This window comes from Mercurialis annua, linkage group LG6 (genome assembly GCF_937616625.2).
Source record: "Mercurialis annua linkage group LG6, ddMerAnnu1.2, whole genome shotgun sequence".
In the NCBI taxonomy this organism is placed as follows: Eukaryota; Viridiplantae; Streptophyta; class Magnoliopsida; order Malpighiales; family Euphorbiaceae; genus Mercurialis; species Mercurialis annua.
The window spans coordinates 12389516-12407230 of record NC_065575.1 but is presented as its reverse complement, the minus strand read 5'-3'; the positions used below and the strand labels follow the sequence as shown (position 1 = coordinate 12407230).

The window sequence follows — 17715 nt, the reverse complement described above, 5'->3', positions numbered from 1 at the left end:
AGAAAGAAGAAGAAGAAGATCAGAGAAGAAAGAAATGGAAGGCGAGGGTTTCGGCGATCAATTTCGATCTGTCGCCGCTTCGCCGTTTCTCGTCCGAATCGAGTGATTCTCGCACCGATGGATCAAGAATTCGATTCTCTATCTTCCCCAAGCTTCAAACCAAGGTATTCTTGTCGTTTTGAATGCTGAAATTGAAGATTAGCGGGCTGTTTTATAGTGAATGAATCGAATCGTTTGTAACCTCGTCGTTTTTGACGTTTTTGATGGTTATTGAGTTGAGTTTTGTGTATTATTGATGTAGAATCATGTCGGGGTGAGTTTGGGATGTCGGAAGCATGTCGAGATGTGATTTAGAGCTGTAGGGAGGAGTCTCACAACGTGAGACATAGTCCCGCGACGCGATCAAACTTAAAAGCGACATAACTCCTTCGTTGGGACTCCGAATTGAGCGATTCTCGTTGCAATGGAAAGAGGAGAGGATTGTATATCACCCTAGAACATCAAATGAATGTAAGAATCAATTTTTGGTTGCTGAAAATAAGGTTTTAGTTTCTGCCTAGGTTTTTAATCAAGCTGTTTCATTGAATTCGCGTATTCGATTCGTTTGAGCAATTATTATCACGTTTTTGGTTGTCTAGAGTATTGTTATGATTATGGATATGTGTTAGTAAGTTGAAAACACGTCGGTATCGTGATTGGAGTCAGAAAACACATCCTCACGACGTGAGGATGCTCCTCACGACGTGAGGGCAAGCCTCACAACGTGAGGGGACCCCTCACGACGTGAGGAAGGCTTGGCAAGGTATGACAAGCCTATTTTAAAGTGGGAATGGTGTCCCGAGGTCCGACTCGAAGTGTTTCAACTTGATTTTTACTTACGAACTCCGAAAACGTGAAACTTGGACTTAGAACATAAAGAATGTGGTTAGGATGTTGATACTAAGTTTACATTTATGAACGCGTGACTTGAATAGGTAATTGATATATCGACAAGCTACCGGACCGACGAGCTGGAATAGCTACGAGAACGACGCATGGAGCTTACGTTTACGGGATTATAATAATGCGGTTTTGGATAGCGGGTTCGGTGAGTTGCACTTTACTTTCGTGTATTATATATTAAAGTTATTTTATATTGATATATATACTGTTTATACGCATCGCATTACATATAATTGATTGAAATGTTATATGTTTACTTAATTTCTATATACGAGAACTAGTATGCGATCCGAAGAAACTAGCTATCTATTGGGTGTCAATAGGCTGTGTGATCACCAATATTGAGTCAGTCTAGTGTGTTTGCATTTGAGAAATGATATGACACAGCTGGGAGCTGATGATGATTATGAAATTTACGATTGGGTATATGATTTTGATACGAGTGAGCACTCGGCTACGGTGTAGTCTGGAGTCCCCGTATCTAGTGGTTGGGCCACCAGCGAGTTGGACTCGCAATCGATATTTACGATTGGGTTGAATGATATATGATTATTCGAGAGATGTGTCGCATGCTAGAATATTAGTTTCGTACGGATCAAATACCTGTTTATATGTTTTAATTATTGTCTTCTTAAGATGCGATGTTATATTTTTTTTTATATTAATACCGTTAGAAACTTGCAAGCTCACTCAGTATTTCCCAAAATACTGACCCCCTCACAGTGTTTCCTTTCAGGTGACCGCAGTCGGATCAAACAGACCATCTCCTTTGTGTCGGCAGCCTTTTGGCTTACACAAAGTACGAGTTTGTATAGAGCTGCAGTAGTTAGTAGGTGTCAGTATAAGATTTATGATTCAATTTCAAACGGTATTTGAAAAGTAAACTCTGATATAATTTTATAAATAAGTTGTTTATAAAGATGACGTTTTATCCATTTGAATTTTGTACCAATTGCCTTGAAAGGAATTGGTTATGATTATGACTCGAAACAGGGCGGTGCTGGATATGAGATATCGCTCGGTAAGACCCTGGTTTTTAAGAATTGTGCTGCGAACGTTTTCAGGAAAGAAATGCGATATTTTGATATTTGAATTATATTACTTAAGAAAGATTTCTTAAAACGTATTATATATAATAATATGTTTTATTCGCGAAAAATTTATAGTGGTTTTTGGCTTGCTACGGGTTCCGGAGCTACCACTCCCGTTCCCTAGCGCCGGTCTCGGCTCAATAAATTGGGTCGTGACAATGGTTAACGGTTCGGAAGCGGTTTTTATTTCATTAATTTTTTAATAAAATTTAAAATTTAATTAATTATTCATCTAATATTTATTTGAACGTTTTTTTTTAAAATTGAGAACTTATTTTTATATTTCTAAGTAAAAAAGAATATGATATTATTTTTTTATTTAGTTTTTTTGAATTTTTGGATTTTTTTATCCTGAAAATAATTATAGAAATTTTCAATTTGGGATATAATTGAAAAGAAAAAATACAAATTAAAATAAAACTGAAGGTTTTTCTACGTCATGGTGTAATTGCAAAATGGGCTAAAAGTGGTGGGTTTTGAGTGATTAAGCCTAAACATTAATTCGAAGATAAAAAGTTTAAAAATGAGAAAATTACACCAAATCACCCAAAAACTCAAAAGTTTGTATAAATCACCCAATTTTTTTTTTTTGCAAAAATCCCTCAATTTTAAAAGATTCTTTTCATCCCTACCTTTTAGTAGTTGTGATTACTATTTTATCCCTATGGTGTATTTTACCTATTGTGTTTTCATTACATCTAATAATTTCTCCTCATTTTACATAAACCGGTCAATTCTAACCGAACCACCACCGGTCAGACCATTATTGGCCGGTCAACGGCCGGACCACCGCGGTCAACGGCCGGACCACCGCGGTCAACGCCGGTCAACGGCCGGACCACCGCGGTCAACGGCCGGACCACCGCGGTCAACGGCCGGACCACCGCAGTCAACAGTCAGACCAATGCTGGTGAACGCCGGTCGGACCACCAATGGTTGATGGTCTGACCATTTTTAATGGTTGGACCAATACTTGTTTAATAATTAAAAATTAAATAAAACATCATATTGGGGTTGAGGGGATTTGAACCCTTGACCTCTTACAAGAATGACCAAGTGCTTTGCCATTAAGGCAAAGGCTTATTGCTGTTAACATTTGCTCTATAATGTATATATATATTATATACATCTGATTATAAATTTATTAGAATGAAATTATTTTTATAGTATAAATTAAATATAAACTAAATATCAGTTTAAATTAAAGTTACTATTAAATAAGTCTTATTTAATTTATTTAATAAATATTTACACAGTAAAAATATACATATATTTATATTTTACACTCTTTATTAATATGAGTAAGACTAGTAAGATATTTCACTTGTTAAAATTAAAAAATATAATAGTTTGTTGGTCAAACCCGAGGTGGTCGTGGTCGGATACGTGGTGGTGAGACCCGCCATGGTGGGCAAAAATTCAATATAAACCTAATAACGACTTAATGTCAACTCAATGACAACTTAATGTTAACTTTATTATTTATACTATTAAAAATAATTTATAAAATGACAAATAAAGTAATAGTAATTTAAAAGCAAACTATCTAAGATTTTATTGACATGAGTCGAAAGTAAATTTAAAATAAATGAACTGAATATAAACTTAATATGAACTCAATGTCAACTTAATATAAACTCAAAGTAAACTTAATGTGAACTTAATATAAATTTATGTCAACTTAATGTAAATTTAATGTTCACTAAATATCAACTCAAAGTAGATATTTTGATAAATAATTATAAATTTTAAATGAAATTATTTTTTTATTATAATAGTAAAATTATTTTTTTATAATTCATACTTTTAAAAATAAACTAATTTTAGAATGAAAGTATATTATTTAAGATTTTTCGCAATGATTTATGTAAATTTAATGTCAACTCAACGTCGAATCAATGTAAATTCAATGATGACTCAGTGTCAACCCAATATAAACCTAATGTCAACTCAACGTCGAATCAATGTAAACTCAATGATGACTCAATGTCAACTCAATATAAACTTAATATGAACTGAATATAAACTTAATATGAACTCAATGTCAACTCAATATAAACTCAAAGTAAACTTAATGTGAACTTAATATAAATTTATGTCAACTTAATGTAAATTTAATGTTCACTAAATATCAACTCAAAGTAAATATTTTGATAAATAATTATAAATTTTAAATGAAATTATTTGTTATTATAATAGTAAAATTATTTTTTTATAATTCATACTTTGAAAAATAAACTAATTGTATATTGAAAGTAAATTATTTAAGATTTTTTGCAATTATTTTTGTAAATTAATGTCAACTTAACGTCAAATCAATTTAAATTCAATGATGATTCAGTGTCAACCCAATATAAATCTAATGTCAACTCAACGTCGAATCAATGTAAACTCAATGATGACTCAATGTCAACTCAATATAAACCTAATATCAACTGCATGTAAACTTAATATAAATTAAACTTAATATCAACTCAATGTCGACTCAATGTCAAGTGAATGTAAATCTAATATCAACTCAATGTAAAATTGATGTAAACTACATGTCAATTCAAAATAAATGTTTTAGTAAATTATTATAATTTTAAAAATTAACTTAATATCAACTCAACGTCAACTTAATATCAACTTAATGACGACTCAATGTCAACTCAATGTAAATGTAATGTCAATTCAATGTAATCCTAATGTCAACTCAGTGTAAATATCATGTCAATGCAATGCAAACCTAATGTAAACTCAATATAAATTTAATGTCAATCTGAAAAAGTAAATTATTTTAATTTTTAAATGTAACTTAATATCAACTCAATGTAAACCTAATGTCAACTCGATGTGAACCTAATGTCAACTCAATGTAAACTTGATGAAGGTTACATGTCAATTTGAAGCAATTTTTTTAGTAATTTATTATAATTTTAAAAACTAACTTAATATCAACTAAATTAACTTATATAATTTATTTTGAGTTTATATCGAGTTGACATTAAGTTAATTGTGTTTCTAATACATTAATTTATAAATTTATTTTAACTTAATTTACTTTAAGTTAATATTTAATTTACACTAGTATTAATTTAATTAGAATAAATTAATTTAAATTTTAACAAGCGTAATATTTTATTAGTATTTTATAATAATATATTATTTATAATCAACCATTTTAATATGTTTATATTTAGTTTAAATGCTTTCTTATACATTATTAAAGAGTATATGTATATATATAAAAGAGTAAATAAAGACAACAAACATGTCTTGCCTTGATGGTTAGACACATGGACAAAGAGTGAGAGGTCATGGGTTCTATTCCTACTAATAGCAAATTTGTATTTTATTTAATTCTTTTAAAATCTCACCACTATAGTTGATTGCCGTTGACCGTTGGTTGACCGCCGTTGACCGCGGTGGTCCGAGCGTTGACCGCGGTGGTCCGGCTGTTTACCGGCGTTGACCGCGGTGGTCCGGCCGTTGACCGGCGTTGACCGCGGTGGTCCGGCCGTTGACCGCGGTGGTCCGGGCGGTCGGACCGAAAATTGGTCGGTGGCGGTTGGTTAGTTTGTCTAACCAAATCCACATTTGCCACGTGTCATCATTTGATTGATTCAAACATAGACCAATGAAATGTTGACAAATATCAAGGACAATATTGTCTCATTTTTTTTTATTTTGGGTTATGAGGGATTTTTGTAAACTTTTTATTTTTTTTGAGAGATTTTTGCCAAAATCAAAATGGTGAGGGAAAAGTGAAACACCATAGCATTTTTAGGGGATTTGTGTAAAAAACCCTTTAAAAATCACATTTTATAGTCGAAATCCGTCCTCATATATATTGTTTTATCAAAAAAAGTTAAGGCTAACCAAATTGAAAAGTGAAGGCAATTTCCACATTAATTATTGATTGTTTAGATATTTATCAAGTTTGATTTGGGGAATTTCTATTGTTCTTCACCTTATAATATATTTTTCCTTTTCTTTACGACCAGAGAGAACTCTAAAACTGAAAAGAATTTAACTTTTCAAACATCAACAGATTTATATATACGACTTAGAGAACTCTTTCTTACGTGTGTATAGTTCTCTAGAGAGCAAATTATTATAAAATTTTTATATTTGTCATAATTTATATTTTAATTTCTTTTATTTAAAAAATAAATTTTATGGTCCTTCAATTCTGTTTTTATCAACGATTTAATCCATTCGTCCATCTTTAGTGATAGTCAACCAAATTAACGAAACAATATGGTCTCCTATTTTTATTTCTCTCAACGAATTCGTCCTTTACTTTTATTTTTATCAATAAATTCGTCCCTCATATTTGAAAATTAATTTACTCCTAAATCCTTTAACTATATTGACTAACATTAAAAATGGACGGAGGGACTAAACTGTTGACGGAAACAAAACTGAGAAACTATAAAATGTGATTTTCAAATAAAAAAGACTAAAATGTGAACTATGACAAGTATAAAGGGTCTCATAAGTCATAATAATGTGCTCTATGTATAATTTTCATTATCGACTATGCAACAATGACAGGCTATATGTACTTGTTAGCTAGATATAAGGTCAATTATGATCAAGTATTCCACATAGTCTCGATCTACTATATACTATAACAAAATTTATCTACTATTAATTCCCTTATCGAGATATAACACCCTATATTATACTATATTATTTTCCAATTTATCCTATACAAAAAAAAAGGCCTAATGGTTAAAAAAATCAAACCTCTACAACTTGTTGCAATTATATTCAAACCTTTTAATTTTTACAATAATATCTAAATTGCATTTTTTTATTGTAATGATATCCAAATTGTATTTTTTGTAGCAATAATAGTCAAATTGATGGCTAAACTTGTTGTTTTCAATTAAGATATTAGGCTATTATTATATTTTAACGTATAATAATATAATAAAAGTCCCAAAAAAATGGCAAAAAACTCAAAAACGTTCACATAAAAAGTGCAATTTGGATATTATTGCAATAAAATAATGCAATTTGGATATTATTGCAAAAATTAAAAGGTTTGGATATAATTACAATAAGTCGTAAAGATTTGAATTTTTTTTGCCATTAAGCCAAAAAAAAAAACAACTGTAGTAACGGCTAATATACTAAAGAACGATCAAACGTTTAATCTCAAATCGAACGCCCTCCACAAAATGCCAATAATAACTTGTCAACCTTCTCCTATAAAAGCAAGCTTTTAACTACAGTACCAGTAGTCCATGTCTCTCATGAGGCAACAACACAAGAAAAAAGCTGAAGATCATGTGGTTTCTCCACCACCACCACCTCCACCTCCTCCGGCTGAAACCACTTATGCAGAGGCTAATTAAGGACAAGAATTCTTTGAGAAGATAAAAAAGAAGTATTCATTCATTAATTATTTCCATTATTAAGTGAGCTTCACAAATATAATTAAGTATTAGATAATATAATTATATCTTCCTTAAAAAAATATAATTGTATCCACTGTTTTTGGCAATAGAAAGTTTTTCTTCACAAGTAAAATGACCTTATACATATAATTAGAGAAATTCTTATATAGACTCAGTCTATCACGTCATTCATAGACTAAACCTATCAAATAATAACATGTCATTAAAATAACGTGGTGTATTGAATCTACCTAAAAATTTCTCAATATAATTAATAAAGAAAAACAAAATCATTACAAAAAATTATTCTTTATAATTTAATGGAAAATGACCTCACTAATTGATTTTTTTTTCTTTGATTAAATTAGCTACTAAAAATAATCTATTTGATTTTGGCGGTGATAATAGAGAATTTAATGTAAAATTTCGCTTTCAATTGAATTTTGGAAAACCTTCTCCCTTTCATATTCCATTAAATTTTGCCTAGATAATTTTTGAGGGAGGTATCCAATAATATTATCAAATTCAGTTAAGTTTTAATAACCGAAATAATAAACAAAATAGTTTACTGATTTATTCAATAAACATAAATATCAGTTTCTTAAATTTTCTTATAAATATGTACATTTTCATTCTTTTTTTAACTTGAGGGGCCTAATGCATAACTTTTTTTTTTAAACTCAACGAATGATATTATTGATTCTAATCCAATTTTGTTGACCTGAACTGGAATAGGCATTATGTGAAGAACATGTGCGGCCTCATTCGTAGATCGTTTTACATAAAAAAAAAATAGATAATGCATATACTATAGAGAATATCACATAGCGATATTAGATTGTTATTAAATTTTATTTTCAGCATACCTAAACAAAAACCAAATTTTTGGGAATCTTTTTCTCTTAAATTTAGAATGATAATCTCTAAAGAGTTTGTAAAATATGAGATGTAAATACGATAATACCGAAGGCAGATTACCAAGCATGAAAATCCTCTTTGATGAAACAGTGATTTATCTATTAATAATTTATTCTAATACAAATATTATATGCTAACACGTATATTTTGCTTTTTTATTATTTTTTTCTTTAATATATCTTAATTTCATTAAAAACCACTTTTATCCATGTAATATGTATACATCAAGATATAGCACTTCAATTTCAGACTACTCTCAAAGGATAGATTTTTTGATTTGGACAAAATGAATAATAAGAAAACTTATTGCTTGGTGGGCGATAACGGATCCATGATAAGTAAAATTATACCGATTGATTGCTTTCTTAATCTTGATAATATTGATGGAGGAATCCGAAACTATTAATTGAATAGAATAATAAGATATAAAACAATAGATGCTAACAATACAAGAGAAAAACCTTAAATCCAAAAATAACATAAGGCGTCTTTATATAGATAAACTAAATAATAATAAAAAAGACTATATTATCCTACAATAGCATATTAATTACGCTAACATCCCCCCTCAAACTCATGATGCGATAACAATGAGCATCGAGAGTTTGTCAGTCAAAAAACGAAAGCGCGAAAAAGACAATAATTTAGTAAACAAATCTGCAAGTTGTAAGGAGAAGAGACAAATGGCAATGTCAATATGCCATTCTAAAGATGATGGCGAGTAATATGACAGTCAATCTCAATATGCTTGGTCCTTTCGTGAAAAACCGAGTTATGAGCAATCTGAATAGCACTCTTATTATCACAGTGCAAAGGAGTTGGTTGCCGCAAAGAAACGCTCATATCAGTAAGCAACCATCGCAGCCAAACGATTTCACAAGTAGTAGAAGCCATAGCACGGTATTTGGCCTATGTTGAAGACCGAGATATAACATCCTGCTTCTTACTTTTCCAAGATATTAGAGAATCAACTAGAAAAATACAAAAGGCAGTAGTGGATTTGCGATCAGTAGGATCACCAGCCCAATCATCATCAGAGTAAGCACATACAGTAGCCCTCTAATAATTAATATTTAATAAATTAATAATTCTAATAATTAATAGAAAATTGAGGGAACCAACTTCGATCCATGCCGGATAATTAATAATTCTATTATTTAATAATTATTAAAATTTAAAATATATTCTATAGGAATATTAATTATTAGAGATATTTTTGTAAGAAAATATATAACAATTGATGAATTATTTGGGGCAACACTAACTTTAATTCATAAGTTGGAAGCTGAAATACTATTAAATTATGACTTTATTGTTCGTTTGAGATATTTTAAGGAAAGTTATTGAATGAAGAAGTAAAAACAAGTGAAACGTACCTCTAAGTACAAAAAGATAATAAAAATTATTTTACTTCATGAGTACTACTTTTTGATAATTATTTTTTGATTTAATATCAAGTTAATATTTTTTTAAACTGAATAGAAAATTATTTCTTTTGAATTGAAATATTGTGAAGTGTATTTAGTTTTTTTTTATATAATATAATATTAATATACAAATGTAGATGCTTTAAATTATATTTTTTATTTTTTATATTTTTTTATACAAATTCAATAAATTAATAATTCTAATAATTAATAACTTTTTGATCCACCATGTATATTAATTATTAGAGGGTCGACTGTAACTCCAAAGATGAAGTAGAGGAAAGCAAAAGAGTCTGAAACTGAATGCTACGTAGATAACTCAAGATGCGAATAACATCATCCCAATGAACTGTAGTAGGAGAAGTAATAAACTGACTGACTATGTGAACAGCATATGCAATATCAGGGCGAGTGATAGTGAGATAAATCAAACTTTCAACAACCGTTCTATAAAGACTCGGATCTGGCAGTGGAGAACCATCAGAAATAGTGTACCGAGCATTGAGCTTAATTGGAGTATCAACAGTCTTATTATTCGAGAGGCGAGCACGCTCAAAAATATCAGAAATATACTTAGATTGAGAAAGAAGATACCCTTTTGAAGAAGAAGCAACTTCAATACCCAAAAAGTAACGAAGGGGACCCAAGTCTTTCATAGCAAAACTTCGAGTCAACTCAGAATTCAACAAGCTAATCCCAACAACATCATCACATGTAATAATCATATCATCAACATAAAGAGAAAGCAAAATTCGACCAGCCGAGGTACACTTGACAAATAAAGCAGAATCATGGTTACTCGGGTAAAAACCAAAAGAAGTAATCACAATAGAGAATTTCTCAAATCAGGCATGGGGAGCCTGTTTAAGACCGATAAAGAGTCTTCCTAAGTTTGCAGACTTTACCAGGTTGATGATCAATACCAAAAGGAGGAATCATATAGACTTCTCTATGAAGGTCGCCATTCAAAAAGACATTTTTAACATCCATTTGAGTGATATTCTAACGGCAAACAGAAGCAACCGCAATAAAAGTTTGAACTGTAGCCATTTTTGCAACAGGAGCAAAAGTCTCCTCATAATCTATACCATATTCCTGAGAATAACCCTTAGCCACCAAACGCTACAATTCAAACGTAACTTCTCAAATGAGATAGCCCATAAAAACACCATTTCACCACCAATAACTGAAATCTTACCTTGATATGATGCTTAAGATCAGTAGAGCATTCAATTCCGGAGAGATGGGCGCAACAATCGCTCGAAACGGATGCCGAACGGAGAAACCGTGAAGTGTCGAAGTTGATCGTGAAAAATGGTGATGGTTTCTGGATGCTTCTCCTTTCTTCCTCTGATTTTTTCTTTCATAATCATTTTCTTATATAGTTTGGCTAAAATATATCTTCAATCCTTGTTTTCTTTATTTATTACAACTTATCCTTTAAACTTTTCTTTTCTTCAATTTAGTCCATTGCTTAACTATTTAACACTTTAATCATTTTGTATACGTATTATTTATATCCAATAAATAACACGACCCAAGAATTTATAATTTCCCGTCAAATGTTCATAAATTTCATTTCTTGAGGCTTAATTGGTTAAATTACCACTTTAGTACCTAAACTTTATTTTGTGACTTTTCTTGCCATTTTTCCTTTTAGTCCAAATTCCAACTTTTAGACTAAAATTTAATATTAAATTCCTTATCACTACTTTACGAAACCGACCTACAAGAATTTTATTTATCTTAATTTCTCAGAGAACTTTTCAATATTGGCACTCCAACGACTCAAAACTAGACACGTGACCCAATTAAACAATTTAATCATATGGGGTATTACAATGAACTTTTGTCTACGGCACAAATTGTTGGTTGCAAAATTGACTCTTTTCCTATTAGACATTTGGGTCTTCCGCTTTCGAACAAAAAGCTTTATGTTGGTGCTAGGGACGCTATAGTGGAACGGTTCAAATCTCGTATGGCTCTATGGAAGGGCTCTATGCTTTCTCCTGCAGGAAGGTTAGTTATCACCAAATCGGTTCTTTTCAGTGTTCCGGTGTACTTTATGTCTTTGTTTAGTATGCCTAGGTCGGTTCAGAAGCAATTAGAGTCGTCTATGATACGCTTTTTGTGGAAGAGTGATATTTCCTGTAGTGTTTTATGCAATGTTTTTGGGAAAGATATTTGCCGTGATGTTAAAAACGGAGGGTTGGGTATTTATAACCTTATGGTTAGGAATCAGAGTTTACTCTTTAAATGGGTATGGAAAGTGCGTATTAACAATAGACAGTCGCTTTGGCATAATGTTATTTCAAGTTGCTCCCTCATTAATGATTGGAACTCTTTATTAAATGGTGACGTAAAGAAAATGTCTCTTATTTGGAAGGGCATCAAGAGAGTGTGTTGTGATGATAATCAAGCTTGGGGCGTTTTTATTCGTAATTTGCATTATAATGTTGGAGAGGGTTCTACTATCTACCTTTGGAATGATAATTGGAGTGGATACGGTCTGGCACGCTATTTATCTCCTCGTCTTTTTACTCTCACAAATCAAAAGCAAGTGATAGTTAGAGTAGTTTGGGAGGAAGGTTGGAGGTGGAGGCATCGTCTGCGAGGTGTGGAGCTGCTGTTATACAACGACTTTTTGTCTATTTTTAATTTATGTCATTAGCATTTGGGTCAGCTGGACAAAATCTGGCGGAACTCGGCTTCTAAAATATACACAGCTGCATCTTATTATCGTCATTAGTACAATACCTGCAGTTTGGAATGGGTCTTTAATCGGTCTACTTTTTCAACTCAAACCGATCTTTTTCCAGGAGCAACAAACGCCTCTACCAGTGGAGCAACAACGGAAGCAAACTTTTTTGGAAGTAGAGCTGTTATCGTTGGCCGGAGATTAGTTAACGCTGCTACTGTTTCTATAGTGTCTTCTTTAACTGTTGCAGTTGTTGTTTTGGAGCGGGTTTCATCAGTGACTTTTTCAACAGTTGTAGCTGTTGCTCCATACCAAACTTCAGTAATCTCTGCTATTGATGATCGAAATGCAACAACGGATGGACTCACTGTTATTCATAATGTGGTGGCTCTGTTTTTACAAGTGTGGAATTCAAAAGCTCCGCGAAGGGTTAAGTTTTTTATTTGGGTAGCTTTGCATAATATAGTGCCTTCAAAAGACTTTCTGGCACGTCGATCTATTATACCCGTGAACAGCTCTGGTTGTACTTTATACAGTGTTGTGGAGATGCAAGATCATATTTTGTTTTATTGTGATTTTGCTAGACGTATTTGGTGCGCTATTTTGCAGAAGCTCGATATGGCTTGGAGCTTTCCGAATACATTCGTTGATTTTGTAATACCCCGTACGTTTGGCGTTGCCAGAATTGGCAAATTTGTCCTTTCCGATAACCCGAGCTAGTAGGACAAAGAATATCGAAGTAAATGGATAGACAAGACCCGAGTAGGTTGTTTTTAAGAATTCTAATACAGAAAGTTTGATATTAGAATTCATTTAAAGGATAAAAATTGGGACTAAAAGAAACGGTAAGAAAAGTTATTAAAATAAAGTTTAGGCCCCAATTTGGTAAATAATGAGTTTATTCTCGGGAATTATAGTTAAAATATTATCGACGGAAATAAATGATTATGAGTTAGTATTATTTATTTGGATGTAAATAATACGTACGTAATTGAGTTAAAGCGGGTAATTAATTGTTAGATTAAAAGGATAAGTTTAAAAGAGAAATGGTTAAAGCTAATGAAATAAAGGATCAAAGTGATTAATTAGCCAAATTATATAATAGAATTCAAATGAATGAACTCATGAAGAAGAAGAGTAGCATAGAAGGGTTTGACGATGAAAACCTGGCAATTAATAGGTTTTCGCCGTTCGACGTTCAAATCGAGCGATTCTCATTCCGTTTTCTTCAAAACTCTGATCCCTATCATCTCTAAGCTTTGAAACAAAGTAATCTTGACGTTGTGGTTGTGAGTTTTGATAGTTTCATGGCTGTTTTGGTGAAGTAACGTAGCGGTCGAATCGAACTCGCTTAAATCATGTTGTTTTGACGTTTTTGATGGTTATTGAGCTGGGTTTTGTGATGTTTTGGTGTAGAAGCATGTCGGGTTGAATTTGGAGTGTCGGAAGCAAGTCGAGATGAGATTTGGAGCTGTGGGAAAGTGTCTCACGATGAGAGCGAACTTGCGATTGGCACAGTTTCTTCGTTCGGACTCGGAATTGAGTGATTCTCGTTGCGTTGTAAAGAGGAAAGGACTGTATATCATCTTAGAGCATAAAATAAAGGTAAGAATCACTTCTTGTCTCCTGGAATTAGAATTGCAGTTTCTGCCTATGGTTTTAAATTGGTGTAATTTGATCGTATATGCCGTAACCTAGCCGTTTTAAGCGTTTTTTGGTGTTGTAGCTTGACATTTAAGTGTATTTGAGAGTTTGGGTGTTGTAACGTCGAGCTGCGGAGTTGGAATGATGCAAAGAGTTGGCTGAACCCGTGCCCTAGGTAGGGGCACGGCGCGCCCCAAGGAGGCACGACGTGCCAAGCCTAAAATGGCTTGGGCTCGACGTGCTGGTGGGAGGCGCGATGTGCTCCCTTCATTTGAAGGGAGGCGCGTCGTGCCAAAGGGGAGCACATCGTGCTCCTCTCCTTTCTTGACGGGCATGACGTGCCGAGGTTCGACACGACGTGCCCTAACCCGCTAAATGATTCCGGGCTCCAAAAACGTGAAAACAACGAACAATAAGCGAATCAAACATGTTTAGGGTTTCGAAACATGTATAACTTACGTTTGGAAATCAATAGGATGAGTAGGACAACTACCTCAACTAAGTAGAAGGGGTTTATTAAGAGTTTATCGAGGTTAAGAATCGTATTTGGAATAAGATCGTATTAACCTAAATTTGTAACTTAGGGTTTTGATATTATGTTTACGGTTATGAATTAAACGTACGTATGATTTGAATAGGAAACTGATTTTCGACGAGCTACTAGACCGACGAGCTGGAATAGCTAAGGGATCGAATGACGCATGGAACTTACGTTCGTGGGATTATGATATTGTATTTTTGGATAACGGTCATTGTGAGTTATATTTTACTTTCATGTATTATTCGTAAAATCTATTTGATATAGTATAAATAGTATTATCGCATACATCGCATATTATATGATTTGAATTGTATAGTATACCGTTATTTGATTGTTTTAAGTATAAGAATGTGGTGTGCGATCCGAGGGAACAACTATCTATTGGGTGTCAATAGGCTGTGTGATCACAAGTGTCGAGTAAGTCTTAGCAAGTAGAATTAGACTAACTTATTTGTGAATGCGATATGAGGTCAGCATGGTTGAACTATCCTACGGCCTGTATCTAGCGAGTCGCCATGGTTGAACTATCCCGGGACTCCGATTGATCGTTGGATTTTAGATGGTATGAGGCATGTTGGTTGAACTATCCCGGTGCCCGACCAGATGGTTGGTTAACATGGTTGAACTATCCCGTAACCTACCATCAGGATTAAGAAATTGTTACTGTTTATGAATATTAGGAATTGCCTAGTTAAGCATTGTCTATAAAATTAGGGTTTCGATCAGATCAAACGCTTGAAAAATATAATATGTTTATTTATACATGTTTTGTTTTTAAGTGTGATGTTATATTTTTATAATACCATTAGTAAGATATAAACTCACTCAGTATTTTCTAAAATACAGACCCCCTCACTATTGATATCAATGTTTTAAAACCCGGACCGGCGACAGAACCGGTGTGCTCAACGGTTCAAGGTTCAACCGGTTCAAACGGTTAAATAACCGGTCCGACCGGTAAAATAAAAATACATGTAAATCGTAAAAGGGGGAAAGAATTCAGTAACTGATTGCAAAGGGATAAGTATAAAATAAATTTATGTTTATTGTTGGATGAGAGAAATGCAATTACCAAGGATATTACAAAGATCTAGGTGTCATTATTGTATTAAATAGTGAAAAGATCATGAAATAATGAATGGTTGGATTTAAAAGACTTTCATATGTTTTTCTTGCAAAGAGAAACCCTATTTTTGACAAAACCATAACAGCAGCTTCGTCTTTGTCTCTATTTTTTTCAGTTTCTTTTCTTTATTCTATATGATATTATATCTCACCTTTACTGATCTACGTACAAGCCCTCCATTTATACATATGTCAAGTTAATAAATTATATTTATAATAATGTGGATGTTTGAGTTTTTTTCTTCTATCTTATACAGTGTTTTATCTTAAATTTTATAAGAACAGGTTTTTAAAGTTGAACCGGTTTTTACGGTTTTCCGGGTTTTAACAGGTTTTTCCGGTTGAAAGGGGCTCAACCGGAAATCCAGGTTTAAGTGTGATCCGGATCGGACTGACCTCCGGTTCCCGGTCAAACCGGTTTAACCGGCCGGTCCGGGTTTTGAAACACTGATTGATACTTTTCAGGTGACCGGAGTCGGATCAGACAGACCACCTCCTTTGTGTCAGAAGTCGTTTGACTTGTACTAAGTACGAGTCCTTATAGAGCTGCAGTAGCCAGAAGTGTAAGTGTATGATTAAGGTTTTATATTCAAATGATATTTTATATTGTAAACTCTGATACGGTTTATAAATGGTATTTGTTATAAACAGATGTTTTATCCGTTTGATTTCTGTACCAATTTCCATGAGTGGAATTTGTCGTGATTATGACTAGAGATAGGGCAGTGCTTGATATAAGATATCGCTTTGTAAGACCCTGATTTCTAAGAATCGTTTCGCATAGGTTTTCAAAAAATGAATACGATATTTTGATATTTGTAATTATATTATTTAAAGAAGCCTTCTGAAAATGTATTATGCTTAATAGTTTATTTAAATTTGCAAAAAAATTATTGTGGTTCTAGGTTTGCTACGGGTTTTGGATCTACCACTCTCACTCCCTAGCGCCGGTCTCGGCTCAATAATTTGGGTCGTGATAGATTTTATGCTTCAATGGCAGCAATTCATTCCAAGGGGTCCTTGCTCTTTGGAGGATTTTGTGGTTTCTTGTGGTATGGGAAATCTGAAAATGTAGAAATGGAAGAGTCCTTCAAAACAAGACGTAGGATAAAGAGGGTGTTATTTTCAAGTATTGTTATAAGACGGTGTTCTTTTTTAAACTGTGTAATAGGGAGTTTGCTTACTCAGGATTGGATTTCTATAGAAATCTGATGAGTATTATCTTCACTGGATCTTGATCTTTTTGCCTTTCTCTTAGCCGTAGCCTCTAGTGTGCTACCATGAGTGTGTCACTTCTTGTGCGAAAGTTTTGAACTGACTTTTACCTCTTTTTGTGGCCTATTATAAATATTTTTCAGAAAATATCAATATCAATAAACTATCAATTACTAGCAAAATGTAAACCAAACATACTTGTAAGTTGGGAAAAGGAACATTTATGTCCTTAATATTTAACTTGAGGATTAAATAAACTTTTAATGTCCGGAAAAATTCAAATAAGCCCTTAATGTTTTAAAAAATGAACAATCAGACCCCCTAATTTTAATAATTAGGCTTTCAACATCTCATTTATGAGTCAAAATCAGGACATAGTTGTTCAGTTTTTTAACGTTAGGAACATATTTGAACACTTCCGGACTTTAATAACTTACTTGATTCTATAAACAAACTTTAGGTACATAAATAACCTTTTTCTCTTGTAAGTTCTAATCCATAAACACCACATGTTATTATTACCTTGGGCAACAGATGTTTTGCGGCGTTAATTTGTTATAAACAAATTGGTTATATTATGCTTGATGCGTAACGAATCTGACCATACATTTTTAATTAAATACTAAATAGTGAAAAGAAGTTGTATGAATATCATAAATTATGAAATTATAGCAGACTGGCCCATTTCCTTTTGTAGCATTTTATTTGACGCCCCTCCTCTTTT

At 32.7% G+C, this 17715-nt stretch overlaps 1 protein-coding gene across 1 annotated transcript; it reads right to left on the bottom strand.

The window, feature by feature from the left end:
• Nucleotides 1-10010: 10010 nt before the first annotated feature.
• LOC126687594 (uncharacterized mitochondrial protein AtMg00810-like) lies at nucleotides 10011-10758 on the bottom strand. The gene is made up of 2 exons (XM_050382152.1): nucleotides 10669-10758; nucleotides 10011-10538 (listed from the first exon to the last, which is right to left on the bottom strand). The coding sequence occupies exons 1-2, from the start codon at nucleotides 10756-10758 to the stop codon at nucleotides 10011-10013; spliced, it is 618 nt and encodes a 205-aa protein (XP_050238109.1).
• Between the last annotated feature and the right edge of the window lie 6957 nt (nucleotides 10759-17715).